The 14,434-nt window shown below is 42.6% G+C and overlaps 1 protein-coding gene across 14 annotated transcripts in view; it reads left to right on the plus strand.

Moving 5' to 3' along the window:
* The window catches only part of plekha6 (pleckstrin homology domain containing, family A member 6), a 34,087-nt gene that overhangs the window by 17,466 nt on the left and 2,187 nt on the right, over nucleotides 1-14,434 (plus strand). For 4 of the 14 annotated variants that reach the window (XM_079578507.1, XM_079578506.1, XM_079578499.1 and 1 more), the window contains 18 exons: nucleotides 3,691-3,878; nucleotides 5,252-5,731; nucleotides 5,952-6,432; nucleotides 7,061-7,147; nucleotides 7,585-7,641; nucleotides 7,800-7,868; nucleotides 7,965-8,045; nucleotides 8,189-8,338; nucleotides 9,163-9,258; nucleotides 9,437-9,548; nucleotides 9,626-9,753; nucleotides 10,887-11,042; nucleotides 11,654-11,708; nucleotides 12,785-12,888; nucleotides 13,056-13,184; nucleotides 13,276-13,413; nucleotides 13,698-13,813; nucleotides 13,982-14,130. In XM_079578507.1, coding sequence (XP_079434633.1) covers nucleotides 3,691-3,878; nucleotides 5,252-5,731; nucleotides 5,952-6,432; nucleotides 7,061-7,147; nucleotides 7,585-7,641; nucleotides 7,800-7,868; nucleotides 7,965-8,045; nucleotides 8,189-8,338; nucleotides 9,163-9,258; nucleotides 9,437-9,548; nucleotides 9,626-9,753; nucleotides 10,887-11,042; nucleotides 11,654-11,708; nucleotides 12,785-12,888; nucleotides 13,056-13,184; nucleotides 13,276-13,413; nucleotides 13,698-13,813; nucleotides 13,982-14,130 — 2,776 coding nt within the window. Of the gene's footprint in view, nucleotides 1-2,577; nucleotides 2,658-3,690; nucleotides 3,879-5,251; nucleotides 5,732-5,951; nucleotides 6,433-7,060; nucleotides 7,148-7,584; nucleotides 7,642-7,796; nucleotides 7,869-7,964; nucleotides 8,046-8,188; nucleotides 8,339-9,162; nucleotides 9,259-9,436; nucleotides 9,549-9,625; nucleotides 9,754-10,886; nucleotides 11,043-11,653; nucleotides 11,709-12,784; nucleotides 12,889-13,055; nucleotides 13,185-13,275; nucleotides 13,414-13,697; nucleotides 13,814-13,981; nucleotides 14,131-14,434 lie in introns of those variants that run through there. The other 10 variants (XM_079578509.1, XM_079578501.1, XM_079578503.1 and 7 more) reach the window with 9 other exon arrangements.

Consider the following 14,434-nt stretch of genomic DNA (forward strand, 5'->3'; position numbering starts at 1 on the left):
ATTATGCCGACAAAACTAACTGTAAAGCATAACAACTTTTTTTTAATGTACCTAACCACATTTTAAATAACGCACAATAGGAAGCAAATCTTTTACTCAATTTACAGTGAAAATTAAAGTATAACAGTGAGATATGAGGACAAACTGCTAATAAATGTACAGACGATTAGGGCTGCAACTAACGATTATTTTGTCATCGATTAATCTATCGAATATTTTTACGATTAATCGATTAATCGCTTGGCTGTAAATGGTGTAGGAAAATTGGATTTAAAAATAAATAAATTATCACATAAAGCTAAAGTGGCGCAGCTTGAGGACATGTTGATGGAGGAAACTCTAAGTAAATATTTGTTGGAGGCTCTTGGCGCTAATTCTGCTTCTGACTGGACGAGACACAATTAAAATTAAATTAAAATGTACAAAACACTACAGACCCTTACTATGAAAAACAAAGTAGGTTTTCATCAAAAATACTACACTTTCATGTATTTTTTTCTCTATTTGAGTCTGTGTGAACCAGAAAACGATTAATCGATTACTAAAACAGTTGTTGACTATTTCAATAATCAATTAGTCGTCGATTAATCGATTAGTCGTTTCAGCCCTACAGAGGATAAATATTGAGCCGAAGTCGAAGTAAAGGGATTATAGTGACAGGCCGAACTGCATTTTGATATTAAATATACTACAGCAAATCCACCCTGCAAATAGTTTTTTATCGGAATTTGAATGAATGTTTTCTCAGTGGTCACAGCTTGTCATGTTACGTTAAAGGCGGCTCTTGATGCTACTACAGCTGAGAATCACTAGTATTTAGATTTTTTTTGACAGTGTTTTAATGGTCCCTCAAGTGATTTTTGCTACTCTTTCTGTCTATTGCTGTCGGAGTAGGTTTAGCAGGTCCTGGTTAATTTTCCCGCCCTGAATATCCCATAACAAAAGAACAGGCTTCGTAAACAAAAGGCCATGCCCAGAGTCTCATTATGTGACATATTGACTTGCAACATATTATCAAAAATGCTCGTGTGTATAAGCTGTCACCTGTCCGTTGTGACCCGTCTCAAATTTGACGCGCCTTTGTCTCGCGCTACCTAAAACGGGGGAACAAAGGAAGGACAATAAAGCCGAGGAGGCCACACGCGCTCCGCCTCTGTTGCCGTGGTTACTGCTGCCTTGTTACTATAGAGGCGCGGCGGCCAATGCGCTTCGCGTGTCACATCGCGGGGCGGGGTCTGATTTTTTGCTCCACCGTGGACGGAAGTGCTGGCGCGACGTCATTTCCCCCCGATATGTTGAATGAACACATCTCTGTCGCCAGCCTCACGCAGAAACACGACACACGCGCTGATCTTTGAAGGCTGAGATTGCCGTTTCAAGGTCATCACTGCACATCAGTCGGGGAACATCACACTGGGATATCTTCACGGTGCCGCAGACTTTATTGCATAACTGCACTGAAGAATTAGATGGCTGTTGCTGTGTTTATATTTTGCCGTTTCATCTAAAAGTGCCAAGTTACACAAGGTTATGATTTTAGATTAAAAGAAAATTGCACACAATATATCTTAGCATGATTCATATATACTACAGGTGTCCTCTTACTCTCATGCCTTGGTTTCAAACTGTGACAGAACCAGGATTAAAATAGACTTTGCTGAGAATATAGATGTCTGAATAAAAAAAACAATAAAAAACAACAACACTTTACTACCTTAAAAAAACAAAGGTTGAAGTTAAGCTTGTTAACCCCTTTAACTGAGCACATTTTCTCCTTGGGCATCACCCAAGCAAAACCTAAAACCTCCTCGATGGAACTTACAGCCTCATTTGAAAGCTAAGACCTACAAAACTAATCATAACGTTGTCGCCGCTTTTTTGTCGCGTTTTCGTTGCTCGTCCAGCACGTCTTTGTCGCTTGTTTGCATAGTTTTGTCACATTTTTGTCACATTTTAGAAGTGTTTTCGTTTTTTGTTGCTTTTTCATCACTCTTTAGACATGTCTTTCTTGCTTTTTTATTGTGTTATTGTTGCTTTTCCAGCACATTTTTGTCACTCTTTTGCTATAGATTTGGGTAATGTCAAATTGGAGAAAATGTGCTCAAGAGTTAAGACGGTCACATGGTCACAAGTATCGGATGTTTATCCTGCACTTGATAGTCTGTAAGTTTAAGTATTTTATTAGTTTAATAGATTGAGTATAATTTACCGCCTGGGTCTGAAATTTCTAAAGTCCCTCCCTTAATTAATAACCAATCAGAATCCCCGGGCTGTCACTTTGACCAATGAGACGAGCTTTCCTGTGAACCGGCCTGTCAGGAGCAATCAGAAGGGGAGGGAGCTTGATCGTTTTTCTTTTGAAAGTTTATTCTCGCTCTCCTCGTTTTGCAAACTAGGTGTGTTTTTCTGGCCGGTCAGGGGAGGAGGAACATGATTGCGTACTTTCAAATTTCACTCTCTCCTCAATCTCACAGACTGTCACATTAATCTGCAACAAAAACATGAACCACAAATACGAGCTAAGATCTTCATAAATAGTTTTGGACTTGGACCGGTGTCTTTGCCATAGGACAAACCAAACATTGTGCATATTTCTTCCCCCCTCTCTGCCCCTGCCTCTTTGTTCTCTCTGAGGTCCTCCAGCCACCTCACATAAGGTACAGTACAGGTTCAGCTATGTTGGTTTTACTTGTGCAACTGCATGAGGGCATGTCCATACACTGCCTGGCCAAAAAACAAGTCGCCACCTGGATTTAACCCACTGTTCTGATCTGGGGTTGTAGCAGTTGTTCAGGTCTAGGTTCAGCAACACTATGACCCCAAAGAATGAAATCAGCTGACATTAATGGATTGCTTCTTCACTGATGGCACGGGCGTATTCCAAGATGACAATGCCGGGATTCATTGTGAAAGAGTGGTTCAGGTTCAGAATCCAGATCTTAAAGGAATAGGCCACCGTTTTTCCGTACTGAGATATGTTCTTACCTGAGCTTCCAACTTCACCCCCGTTTGGAGCTATAAGAATATGCTGGGAGAGGCTAAATGCTACAACATCTCTGATCTTTTTGTGTAACTGAGCGCACGTGTAAAGGCCATACAGGTACGCATCAACTCGTCTAAGCTCAGGTAAGAACATATCTCAGTATGGAAAAACTGTGGCCTGTTCCTTTAACCCCACTGAGAATCTTTGGGATGTGCTGGAGACGGGCTTTGGACACACTCTCCCATCACGATACAATATCTTGGATGGAAATAAGGGCACAGGTGTAATCAAAGCTAAAGACGGTCCAGTGAAATACTAGAGCGTGTGACCTTTTTGTTAATGTGGCGACATTTTGGTCAGGCAGTATATTTTATTACTATCAGGAGCTCCATTCTAATTCCATTTAATCACTGCATTATGTGTATTAATCATTCATTATGTAGACTGTAAGACTCATTTTGTATTTATTTATTTATTTGCATCTGGAACTGGTTGATTTTAGTTTTGTTTTTATGGGTTTTGTTTGAACATCCTTTTCTTTTGGTATGATAGAGCAGCAAAAGACTGAACTTGCTTTGCCTTTGTTGTACTAGCGCCCGCACGGTTTTCCTCTGCTCTAATCGTTTGATGTCTGTGAACCTCCGGCATGATAAGATCTGCAGATGCTCCAGATGCCCTCCCTCACTGCGGCTGTGTCTGTTCTTCAGGTGTGGCAGGAGGATGGAGAGAACGGGGTCGAGGAGCACGAGCTGAGGGGTCCCGTTGTGTTGTGCGTGCAGGCCGAGCACAGTGGCACCAGGACCTACTACTTCAGCGCTGACAGCCATGAGGAGCAGCAAGAGTGGATCGGAGCCATGAACCAGGCAGCGGACGTGGACCCTCAAACAAAGCAGAGGTGCATTCTCCGAAAAAGCAAGACATGTCCTTTTCATTAGATATTATTTGAGCAATTTAAATGGTTAAAAACAACACAAAACACAGAAGAGTTGAGGTGCAGAAAACACTAACATTTTACTTTATTTGTTGGAAATAAATGCAATTTGGCCACAATTTTAATATTTTGGGCTGCTGTTTTGGACTGTGGGGCTCGTCCAGGGGAAGCTTTAGGGACAAAAGGTTTGGGACCTCTGAGTTAAGCAATTCATATTCCAGTCTGCTCTCAAATATTAACGCTCCTGGACCATTAACACCAGCCAACCAGCCAAATGCTGGCTGATTTTCCATTAGACACCTCGTTTGGGCACCTTTCACTCGCTCTCACATTAAGAATAGTTAGGAATTTATTCAAATCTGTCTGTCAATTTAGCTGCTATTACCAAATAACATCAAAGTATTATTGAATAAAAATAATATGGACCATCAGATGCAGTGTGATAAATAGAAAAGACTACAGTGGCCCCTATAGTCAGTTTCTCCCAATAGTCTACAAAATAAGCACCACATAAAATGTATAACCATTAAGTCAGTCTGGCATTTTGCAATTGTGCTGTTTCTGCTCTGCTTGAGGATGATTTAATGTGTAGTATCCCGCATGTCTGACTTGCTCTTCTCTGATTGGCTCTTCTCTGATTGGCTGCCTCCTCGGTTGCAGGATGACCCTATTGGATGATCTAATTTCTCGTAATGTGACTCAAATGTACTGTAATTAATTTACGACTTTTCTGAGATGTGGGCTGTTGCAGACTAACCTTTAGCTTGAAAAGTACTCAGCGATTTTATTTAAAAACACATGCATTGACTGAGGTTTATTAGTGTTGTTTGAAGATACTTCTCAAAATGATTTACACAAGGCTGCCACACACTGGAAGGCAACTGTTACTACAGAACTCTGGTGTTGACTGTAACATCTGTATGCCGTTTACAGCTCTTGGCTTTACAGAGAGCTTAAAAATCACAGCCCACGTCTATATTTTAATAACAATTATAAAACCAAATTAATTTAAAACATTGAAAGATTGTGTCAGCCATACCCAAAAAACAGAAGTTATCTTGGTAACAAATAGAACATTTTCTATTATTAAAGGAATAGTCCACTGTTTTTGCATAGTAGAGATATGTTCTTACCTTAGGGGTAAAGGGGTACTATATTGTAATAATACCTTAGGAGCACTTCGACGGCTGCGCAGTAAAGTCGACTGAACGCACGCGTAAAGACCAGACAGGTACGCAAATCTCTATGCAAATCGGTGGCCTGTTCTTTTAAAGCTAATGTTTCTTCCTCAAGTTCACACAAATCATTATTTTATCTTGTGTTGTCATCCATTGAAGTCCGGAGACCAGTGGCAGTACAGCTGATGTTAGCAGCACCATGGTAACCAAGGCCCCGGACCCCAAGGCACCACAGACAGACAGTGGCTCTCAGCCCCCCTCACAGAGCCCCGCACAGCTGCCCTCACAGCCCAATGGAAATGGACCTGAAACCCATTCCCCCGCCCTGTCCTGCTCCAAAAAGGACAATACAAACAGTGTACAGACTGAGGCTCCCGGGGAGGGTACAGGGGGAGTACCTGTCCACTCCAAACCTCACCCAAACGGCTGGGCCTCACACAATACAGTCCCCAGGACCAGTGCAGCCCAGAGTCACCACCAGGAGCGGACAGTACCCCCTCAGGAAGCAGTGGTCATGCGCAGAGGCTTTGTTCCCAGGACAGCCCCTGAGAGAGTGGCCCAGAGAAGGAGCTCCATGGCCCAGCTGCAACAGTGGGTCAACCAGCGGCGGGGCATGGCCTCTCAAGAGGACCTGCGCAGGTTGGTCTTCAGGGTGCAGTCCATATTACTTTCTATGGACTGTAGAGTCTGGGCACAAAATACATGTGTACATCTCTATTAAGGCATTGTTTTACTTTTTATTTATCAACAATATTGTATTACAACAAATGGTTAACTTTACATATACTTATTGTGATGACAGCGACTCAATGAAATATGTTTGGAGACATAATCAAATTAAACTTCCCTGTCTCCTCAGCCCGTCTCGCTACTACACTGTCAACAGAGGGCTGTCTGAGTATTATGGCTTCCCCCCTGACCCTCGCTACATCGACGATTATCCATTGTACTCTGGCGGGATGAGGCCTGACAGCATCTGCACTGTATCTGCTGTGGGGGCCTACGACCAGCGCTGGAGCCTAGAGGACAAGCGGCGCTCGCTCAGAGACGGCCCCCATCAGCTGTACGGTTCCCCCATGATGAGGGACTCCTGGGGACCACAGCAGTACGGCGTGGATACAGCCATGAGGCGCTTGTCCATCCAGCCTCGCTCACGCTCTGTTCCCCGCTCCCCGTCGTCGTCCTCAGGGGGGCTGTACTCCCCAGTGCCCCCCAACTACGTGTCCCCGGCCCGGTCCCCCTCCACACGCTTTGACCACGACCAAGGCCGAATGAGGGACGACCACATTTACGCAGACCCTTCCGTTTACACCCTGAGGAGGTCTCTCAGCTCGCCAAAGGTCAGACATAGAGAAACGACTTACTCTGTGTTGAGTGATATTGTTTTTGTCATTTTGCATCTCTAAGTTAGTCCTTACTTCTGTGGGGAAAATCCCGACTGCCCTTACAGGTTAAAAGGTGATAAGATGATTCATTACTTTAGTCTTAAATGTCCAATTTCATGTTCTATGTTATTCAGACATTATTTTTGTTTTGTTCATTATCATTATAACTATTGTGGTTATAAACAACCTTGCTTAGAGGTAGGTTTGTTGTGGGTGCTGTTTACATTAAAGCAAATCGTTCTTGGTATTTTTTCCCACTGGCATCTTTAAAAATATGAATTAAGGTATTGGACAGCAACCATACGGGAAGCAAATATTGATGCAAATGTTGTCAATGCTTAGAGGTTTTACAAAACAAATGAGGGCAGGTTACATTTCTGTTATGCTTGTGAACAAGGCGATACAAAAGACTGTACAGTATAAAATGTGACCTCACCTCACCCTAATATTGATGTCACCCAGTTTACTTTGGCACCTATGCTTTTGTTGAAATGTCATACACCACACATTTTGACACCACTAACACGCTACCCTCACTTCTGTCCTTTCCTTCTCACTGTCCTGCTTCCCTTACTACCCTCAGTATGACTTCCCTGGCAATAGGAGGTCCCTAAGCCAAGGCCTGTATCACTACAGCTACCCTGTCTCCCCCTCCATTCACAGTAAAATGGTATGTGCCACTGCTTTACCCACTAATATGCTCTCGGTTCAATGTTGCTGCTCCCGGGTCTCTCGCTATTCTTCCACTTTTCCTTACTCTTCCAGCTTTATGTTTATCAAATTCAGTTTTCTTTTCTGTGGTGAAACATGCCTGTATTAGGCTTTAGTATCAGATAGAAATATTCTTCTATACGATCACACCATGAACTTCACCTTGAAGTGTGTTGTCTTTACTGTATGTGCCATTTTATGTTTATTTCCAAACTATCATTTAAGTGTTTCCTGGTGTTGAATCAAATCTGCATGTGCGTAATCGGATATGACTGTGTTCGTTGTTGAGATTCTGATGATCTTCCTGATTGGGTTTGGTTTTGTGGAGCTTATGTGATCTGTCTGTTGTCTGTCCCTGTCTGGTGTTTGCTGCTGCTTTGCTGCTGCTTGGCTCAGGACGACATGTTAGACTTCCAGCTCCAGCGCAGTCTGGACTACCTGGATCAACAGGTGCGACTGTGCTTTACATTTGTGTCAAAATGATGGTTTGGCAAACAAATTCATTAATTTTTACATTTTACTCAAGTCTTTCAATATGCTCTATGTACATGTTTTTGTTGTTCAATGTTGTTCTGAATTGGTTCTGATTTAGTTCTTTCTGGTTCCAGGCTCCTCCATACCATGATCCCTACAGCAGGGAGCTACACCCCACCCTAAAACTCAATGAAATTGAAACAAGTGTAAGAATGATATCCTTGTCAAGAACTGTGTATTTCAGACATGTTATTCTTGCTCGTGAAAGCAAAACAGCTCATCCAATTGTCCTTCCCACACAGAAACTGCTGGGTCGACTGTGCGAGCAAAACCGCTTTTTGAAAGACCAAGAAGGCCTTGTCCACAGACTAAGAATGGATAAGGTACAGCTTTAATTCCACAAGTGACTTTTTTGTTCTTTGCATTTAAGTAGCTTTCTTAAAGAGGAGACACGTCCTTTGGTTTGATAATTGACACATTTGACCCAAAAAAATCAAATGGCTAATCATGGATGTTTTTTTTGCAGGACAGCCTCGAGGATGCATTACTGTCCTGTCACCAGGAGATGGAGCTGCACCACCACCAGCCTATTGTCATGGAGAAACTGCAGTTCAAGAAGGAGGCTCTTCAGAACCAGCTCATTAACATCCGAGGAGAGCTCTCACAGGCTTCTAGTGTAAGGCTCCCGCCTGCTCTGATCTATGCATTTATCTCCACTTGATATACACGACTGCTCAAAAGTTTGGGGTCACCTAAAATATCCTTATTTTTGAAAGAAAAGTACTGCTTTTTTCAATGAGGATAACATTAAATGAATCAGAAATACAGTCCTGACATTGTTAATGTTGTGAATGCCTATACTAGCAGGAAATGGGTGATTTCTAATGGAATACTTATATATATAATGTTAATGGAATTTGCAGAGGCGCATTACAAGCAACCATTGCTCCAGTGTTCTGATGGTGCATTGTACAGTGGCACAGATGGTAGAGCGGGTCGTCTCATGATCGGAAGGTTCGGGGTTCGAAAGCCACCTCCTGAAAGTGCACATTTTCGTTGTGTCCTTGGGCAAGACACTTCACCCACATTGCCCCCAGTGTCTGCGTACATTGTTGTATGAATGAGAGTCTGAATGGGTGAGTGGATCCTTGCTGTAAAGCGCTTTGAGTGCCTAATGTAGGTGGAAAAGCGCTAAATAAGTTGAGACCATTTACCATTTACCATTTGTGTTAGCTAATCGGGTTTAAGGGTAACTGAAGATTAGAAAACCCTCATGCAATTATGCTAGCACTGCTGAAAACGTATGTGCTGATTAGAAAAGCTATAGAACTGGCCTGGGTGACCGGTGACCCTTTTGACCGGTAGTGTATGTTGTTGAAATGCATTATAAACCAAAATCACAAATCACAGTGTGAACATGTGCACATCGTCCTTTAACAAACCACATGTTATTACGTCCTAACCTGACTGACTGATTACTTTCTCACATTCCTCCTTTAGGCGTTAACCACTGCACGTATGGAGTTTGAGGCTCTGGAGGATGAAGCAAATGCCATTCACGGAGATCTGTGGGAGCAACTGAACGCTGGAGGCCAGGTGACGAATACTTTGTTGTTGTTTTTTTCTCTGAAAGTGCATAAACTGCTTCAAACTAGATAAGAAAACATGCTCTGAAATGTTTGTGTTAATCATCAAGAACTTCAAGCGACACTTTGTGCATCATTTTCTAATCAGTTGCAATATAGCCTGATTTTTCATCATTGTCTTTTTGCAGAGTGTCCTTGTGCGTAATCATATACAGAAGGAGTTTTGGAGAGTCCAAGATGTATTAGAAGCACTGCATAAAAACAACTCATCGCGAGGCACTAACACAGCCAAGCACAAAGGTAGATATTTGAGTCACATTATTTCCTTTTTTTACTAAACGGCTAAACATTTATCTCTTTTATGTGTGTGTTCACAGTGGTTAGCAGTGGTACCTTTAGCACCAATAGTCCCGCCAGTCCTCTAAGCTCAGTAAGCCTGACCAGCCCTCTCAGCCCCTTCTCCCCTCTGCCTGGCTCCCAGACCCCTCCTTCTAAACACCCCGAGGTAAGAACCTGCAGCACCCACCCCGGGCCGGACCACACCTCCGGCTCGTGCTTAGACTCCAGAACCCCGCCCAAAATGCGTAGAAACTCTGCTCCCAAGCGGCGGCCCAAGTCCTGCATAGTTCCTCAGTCCGAGCCGAAGCCGAGACACACTAGACCCATGAGTTACAAAGAGCCTGATCAAAACCTGCCTGCTGTTGTGTTGGAAAACTTCAGATTACCGTATAATGGACTGGAACCTGCAACAGAGGCGTCCTTACGTAATTCGCAGATAAATTACAAGCAAAGTGTAGTGTCATACAGCTCTGACATTGACCAAAGACGATATTACCGATCCAGCGGTCGCGAGGAACCCGACATATCTCGCGCCTCTGGGTGTGACCACAGCAGACCTTCCCAGTCAATTCCCATTCAGAAGTATTATCAGGCTGATGATGTTCGTGACCCAGTTCCAGAGTCGTATCCCATCTCAGTCATTTGTGTTAAAAAGACTTTCCCGGAAGCGTCTCATGTGATATATTCCCCAGTGGGCAGTCCACAAACCTGCCCCAAAAAGAGCTCCCATAAAGTCTTCAAACAGACGCATCTATAAAGCGACAAAGCACGAGCAAAAGCAATCATTTCATTGTACTGTATCTGTCCCACTTTGTTTTCCCCCCATGATTGGAACGACAGTGCAGTGAAATGTGTAGAATAACATAGATTTTAAACTTCTAAATTGTCATAGAAATATACACTTCTGCATATATTTGTCTGCATTATTATCTCTACATGTTTTCCCATTTACTGAAGTGAAACTAGCGTGTACTGCGTATGTTCTCATGCCTAGACTTTATCTGTAAATGGATTAGGGCCTTTCATAAATCATTAATAGGTTCTTTGCTTAGAAAGATGACAGCAGTGGTGTTCAGTGGCTGCACTAAAGCTCGATCTATAAAGACTTTTTCCACAAACTAATGTTTTCTAAAGCATCTATTTGAAGCATTTTAAATCATTTTTCTCGTCTTTGGTGCTCTCTGCTTTTCTCTGTATTCAAAACATTCTGTGTGCTTTCCGACGCTTATGATCTTGCTCTTATTCTCCTTCCTGCTCTCCCCTCGTCCTCCCCTTGTCTTGTGCTTGATGGCGAGTCAGGAGTGTGTCCCCCCCAGACCCCCCCTCCCCAAGTCTTATTTCCCACTGGAGTCCTCCCCCAGTTTCTCTCCCTCCACCCCGCCCTTGTCCCGGGACAGTGCTGCCTGGCTCTGTGGCTTGGCCTTCTCTGATGCAGAAGATTCGTACAATGCCAAGGTATTCGACCCTTCCAGTCATGCCATGTCACCCGCCCCCAGTTTTTTTTTTTACAACAACCTCTATCTTCTTAACTCATAGCATCTGAACAAGTAAGATTGTTTTGAAAAATCTCACCTGCATTTTCTCATTTTTTCCCCCTGGCTGGCACTGCTTATTGCTTCAACAGTATTAGATAATATAATTTGCACTACTAATCCTGTTAGAATGAAGATTGTTTCTATAAAAAGAAAAACAGGCCGTGGAGCCAGTGTGTGTATGATGATACAGTGTAATATACTGCACTTTGATTGCACATTAACTAATATGTTATGTCACAAAGTAGTCCAGGGTTTATTTCATTTGTGAAACCCTGTTTAGCTGTGCACTCTTGAGGAGTGTCTAATCTATGCTGACACCTTTGTGAGTTTCTATGTAATGTAAGTGAAATATCCTTATGTTACAACAAACAGCAAGTTACAACTATGGTCTGAGATGATCTCGCTCTTGGTAAAGACGCCTGTTTTTTTTTATTTATTAAACTAATACTTGAGTGGTAATGTTGTTGTTTTAATGATTGTTTTAATCTCCAAAACTAAAATGCATATTTTGTCCCGTTTTTTTTTCTTCAGAATTTGAGTGATGCAGAGGATGGAGGCCAGGATAGACAATCGTCCATGAATAAAGGTAAACTAACGGTCATGCGTATGTATAATTTAAAGGAATAGGCCACCGTTTTTCCATACTGAGATATGTTCTTACCTTAGCTTAGACGAGTTGATGTGTACCTGTCTGGTCTTTGTACAATAGAATAGAATAGAATAGAATAGAATAGAATAGAATAGAATAGAATAGAATAGAATAAAACAACTTTCTGGTTATCTACCATGCACAATGATGGCAGAAATTTGCCTTTGGCTTGCTCACACATTCAAATACATTTGCCCAGCAATGTACATAATGAAATCAGTTCATTATAAAATCAGTTCACTGCAGACACAGCGGCAGCAGATTCACTTCATCAAAGGAAAGGAAAAGGAACAGACTGACTGAACGACATTAGTGGTTACAACTTCTTCAGCTCCTTGTTGGCAAAGGGAACAAAATAATTCCTGTACACATTTTTCTTGGCACAAGGAAGTCTGTATCTCTGCCCTGATGGAAGGAGCTCAAAGTAATGGGACAATGGATGGCTATCTTCATCTGTGATCGTATTGCAGACACGATGCACTGCTTTACTGTAATGCCGCGCTCAGTCACGCAAAAAGAACAAAGATGTTGTTAGCATTTAGCCTCTCCTCCTCTCCTCTCTGGGGCCAAATAGGGGTGAAGTTAGAAGCGACCAAGCTCTTCCACGTTTTCCCTATTTAAATACAGTTACATGGGTAGTTACATGATCCAGGTATAGTTACACAAAAGTAAACATGTCGATATTCTAAGCGGATAAAAATAATATCTTCCCTTTACTGCGCGGACGTCTAAGTGCTCCAAAGGTATTATTGCGCCTTACAATATAGTATCCCTTTTTATCCGGTTAGAAAATCGACATGTTTACTTTTGTGTAACTACACTTGGATCGTGTAACTACTCATGCATCGTCTAAGCTTCTAAGCTCAGGTAAGAACATGTCTCAGTATGGAAAAACGGTGGCCTGTTCCTTTAAACTCTAAGTTATATCTTTATCTACAGATTCTGCTTTCTTTTTTTTCTTTTTCTTTTTTTTATAGCAGATCAAAAATTAACTCTGTTTTATATTTTGTCAGTGGGCATTGTTCCCCCTCGGACAAAATCTCCCACAGATGAGGCTCACACTAGTGCTTCTGGGGGATCTCGGTATCGTGGACGAATGCACAATGGAATCTCCAGGGTAAGTAGCAGTTCACAAAACCTACTCAATTGTGGTTTAGGTTCATATCTTACAGCTTTAAGGCAAAGAAGCAAGGATTTTAACATATTTACTGCAGTGCCTTGGCTTATGTCCTGTGTATTTATGCATTGGCATTGGCATAACCGTAGCTGTGTGTGCTGCTGTAGGAGCGTCCAAAGAGCGCTGTGTTCCCGGCGGAAGTCAAGCCTAAAATGAGTGTGGAGGAGCAGAACCAGCGACTCAGACGGAACCTGAGCAAGAGGCAGAGTCTGTCGGGCCCTCACAACTACAGAGTGGTAAGAAATATATGACCTGAAAAACACGCCCCTGATGCCACACTAATCATGGATCATAAGTTACTTTAGAGTACGTATGTTGTATGCACAGGTTCCCAGGCGACTGACAGCTCATGAGATTGATATCAAAGACCTGGAGGCTGCAGTGCGGGGCGAGGGGCTGGAGTCTCCCAGTGAGGAGATCGCCCGCCTCAGACGCCTACAAATGGAGCCCGATCTCTACGACCAGGTACAGTCAGGCCTTCACACTGCAACAATCAAAAACAAAAAGAGAGAGAAAGGGACGGAAAAGTATTATCAACACTATAGGCAGCATATTCACAGCATTACTTTACATGGCTTGAATTATTTAGTTGATTGTGGCCATTACTTCTCAATGTTAATGTTACACGTCAATCTTTTCCATTGTTCTTTCATTCACACTTTCCCTGCAAGACACCGTATTGAACCTTATGTAAGAGTTTGGATAAGTGCTCCTGTGATGTTCATACAGTGTATGTTTTACATGGACAGGTCCTTGCTGCTGAGCGGCTCCTGGAGGCAGATGATTCTGGTCCTCTCAGTCCTGAAGAGCTGCACGAGAAGCAGAAGAAACTGGAGCGTATAAGAACTCTAATCGCCAAGTCCCAGTAGGTTTAGTTAAAACAAAGAGCAAACAAACACCGTTTTTGTTACAAAATGTGATTGTGCAAAATTCTTCTGGTTTTCAGGTTCACTTGGTGTTAAAATGTTCAGAATATTTGTTTTATTTTGCCTATAATCAAATGTTGCGAAATAAACATTTTTCCTGTGTTCAGCCTTCAGAACATGGTCCCGGTGCTGGACGGTCCGGTGGAAGGTGCGCCCCCTGTCAACTCTCAGCAGCAGTTGCAGGAGCAGGAGAAGCGCATTGAAATCTCATGTGCCTTGGCTGCAGAGGCGTCCCGTCGCAGCCGCCTGCTGTCCGGTAAGAATCCTTCTTTGAACGATCAACATCTACACATCAATGATGAGGGGTCAGGAGACCAATAACCAATTGTAATATACACATTTGTCCAGCAAATAGCCCTGTGCGCTCAGAACATGCTTTGATTATGCTGTGATCCAAAGAAGAAGTCTAGTTCTGTTTAAACTTCCACATAACTTTTGTATGTTTTAGCTTTATTAATTATATACCGTTATTTGAACAAATATTGATGTGCTTAAAGCCTAAAAACCTGGTGGATTTTTTGTTAAGCTAACATTTAACCAATCGGTGTTGGGGCTGTGAC

This window comes from Gobius niger, assembly GCF_951799975.1.
Source record: "Gobius niger genome assembly, chromosome: 20".
NCBI classification, from domain to species: domain Eukaryota; kingdom Metazoa; phylum Chordata; class Actinopteri; order Gobiiformes; family Gobiidae; genus Gobius; species Gobius niger.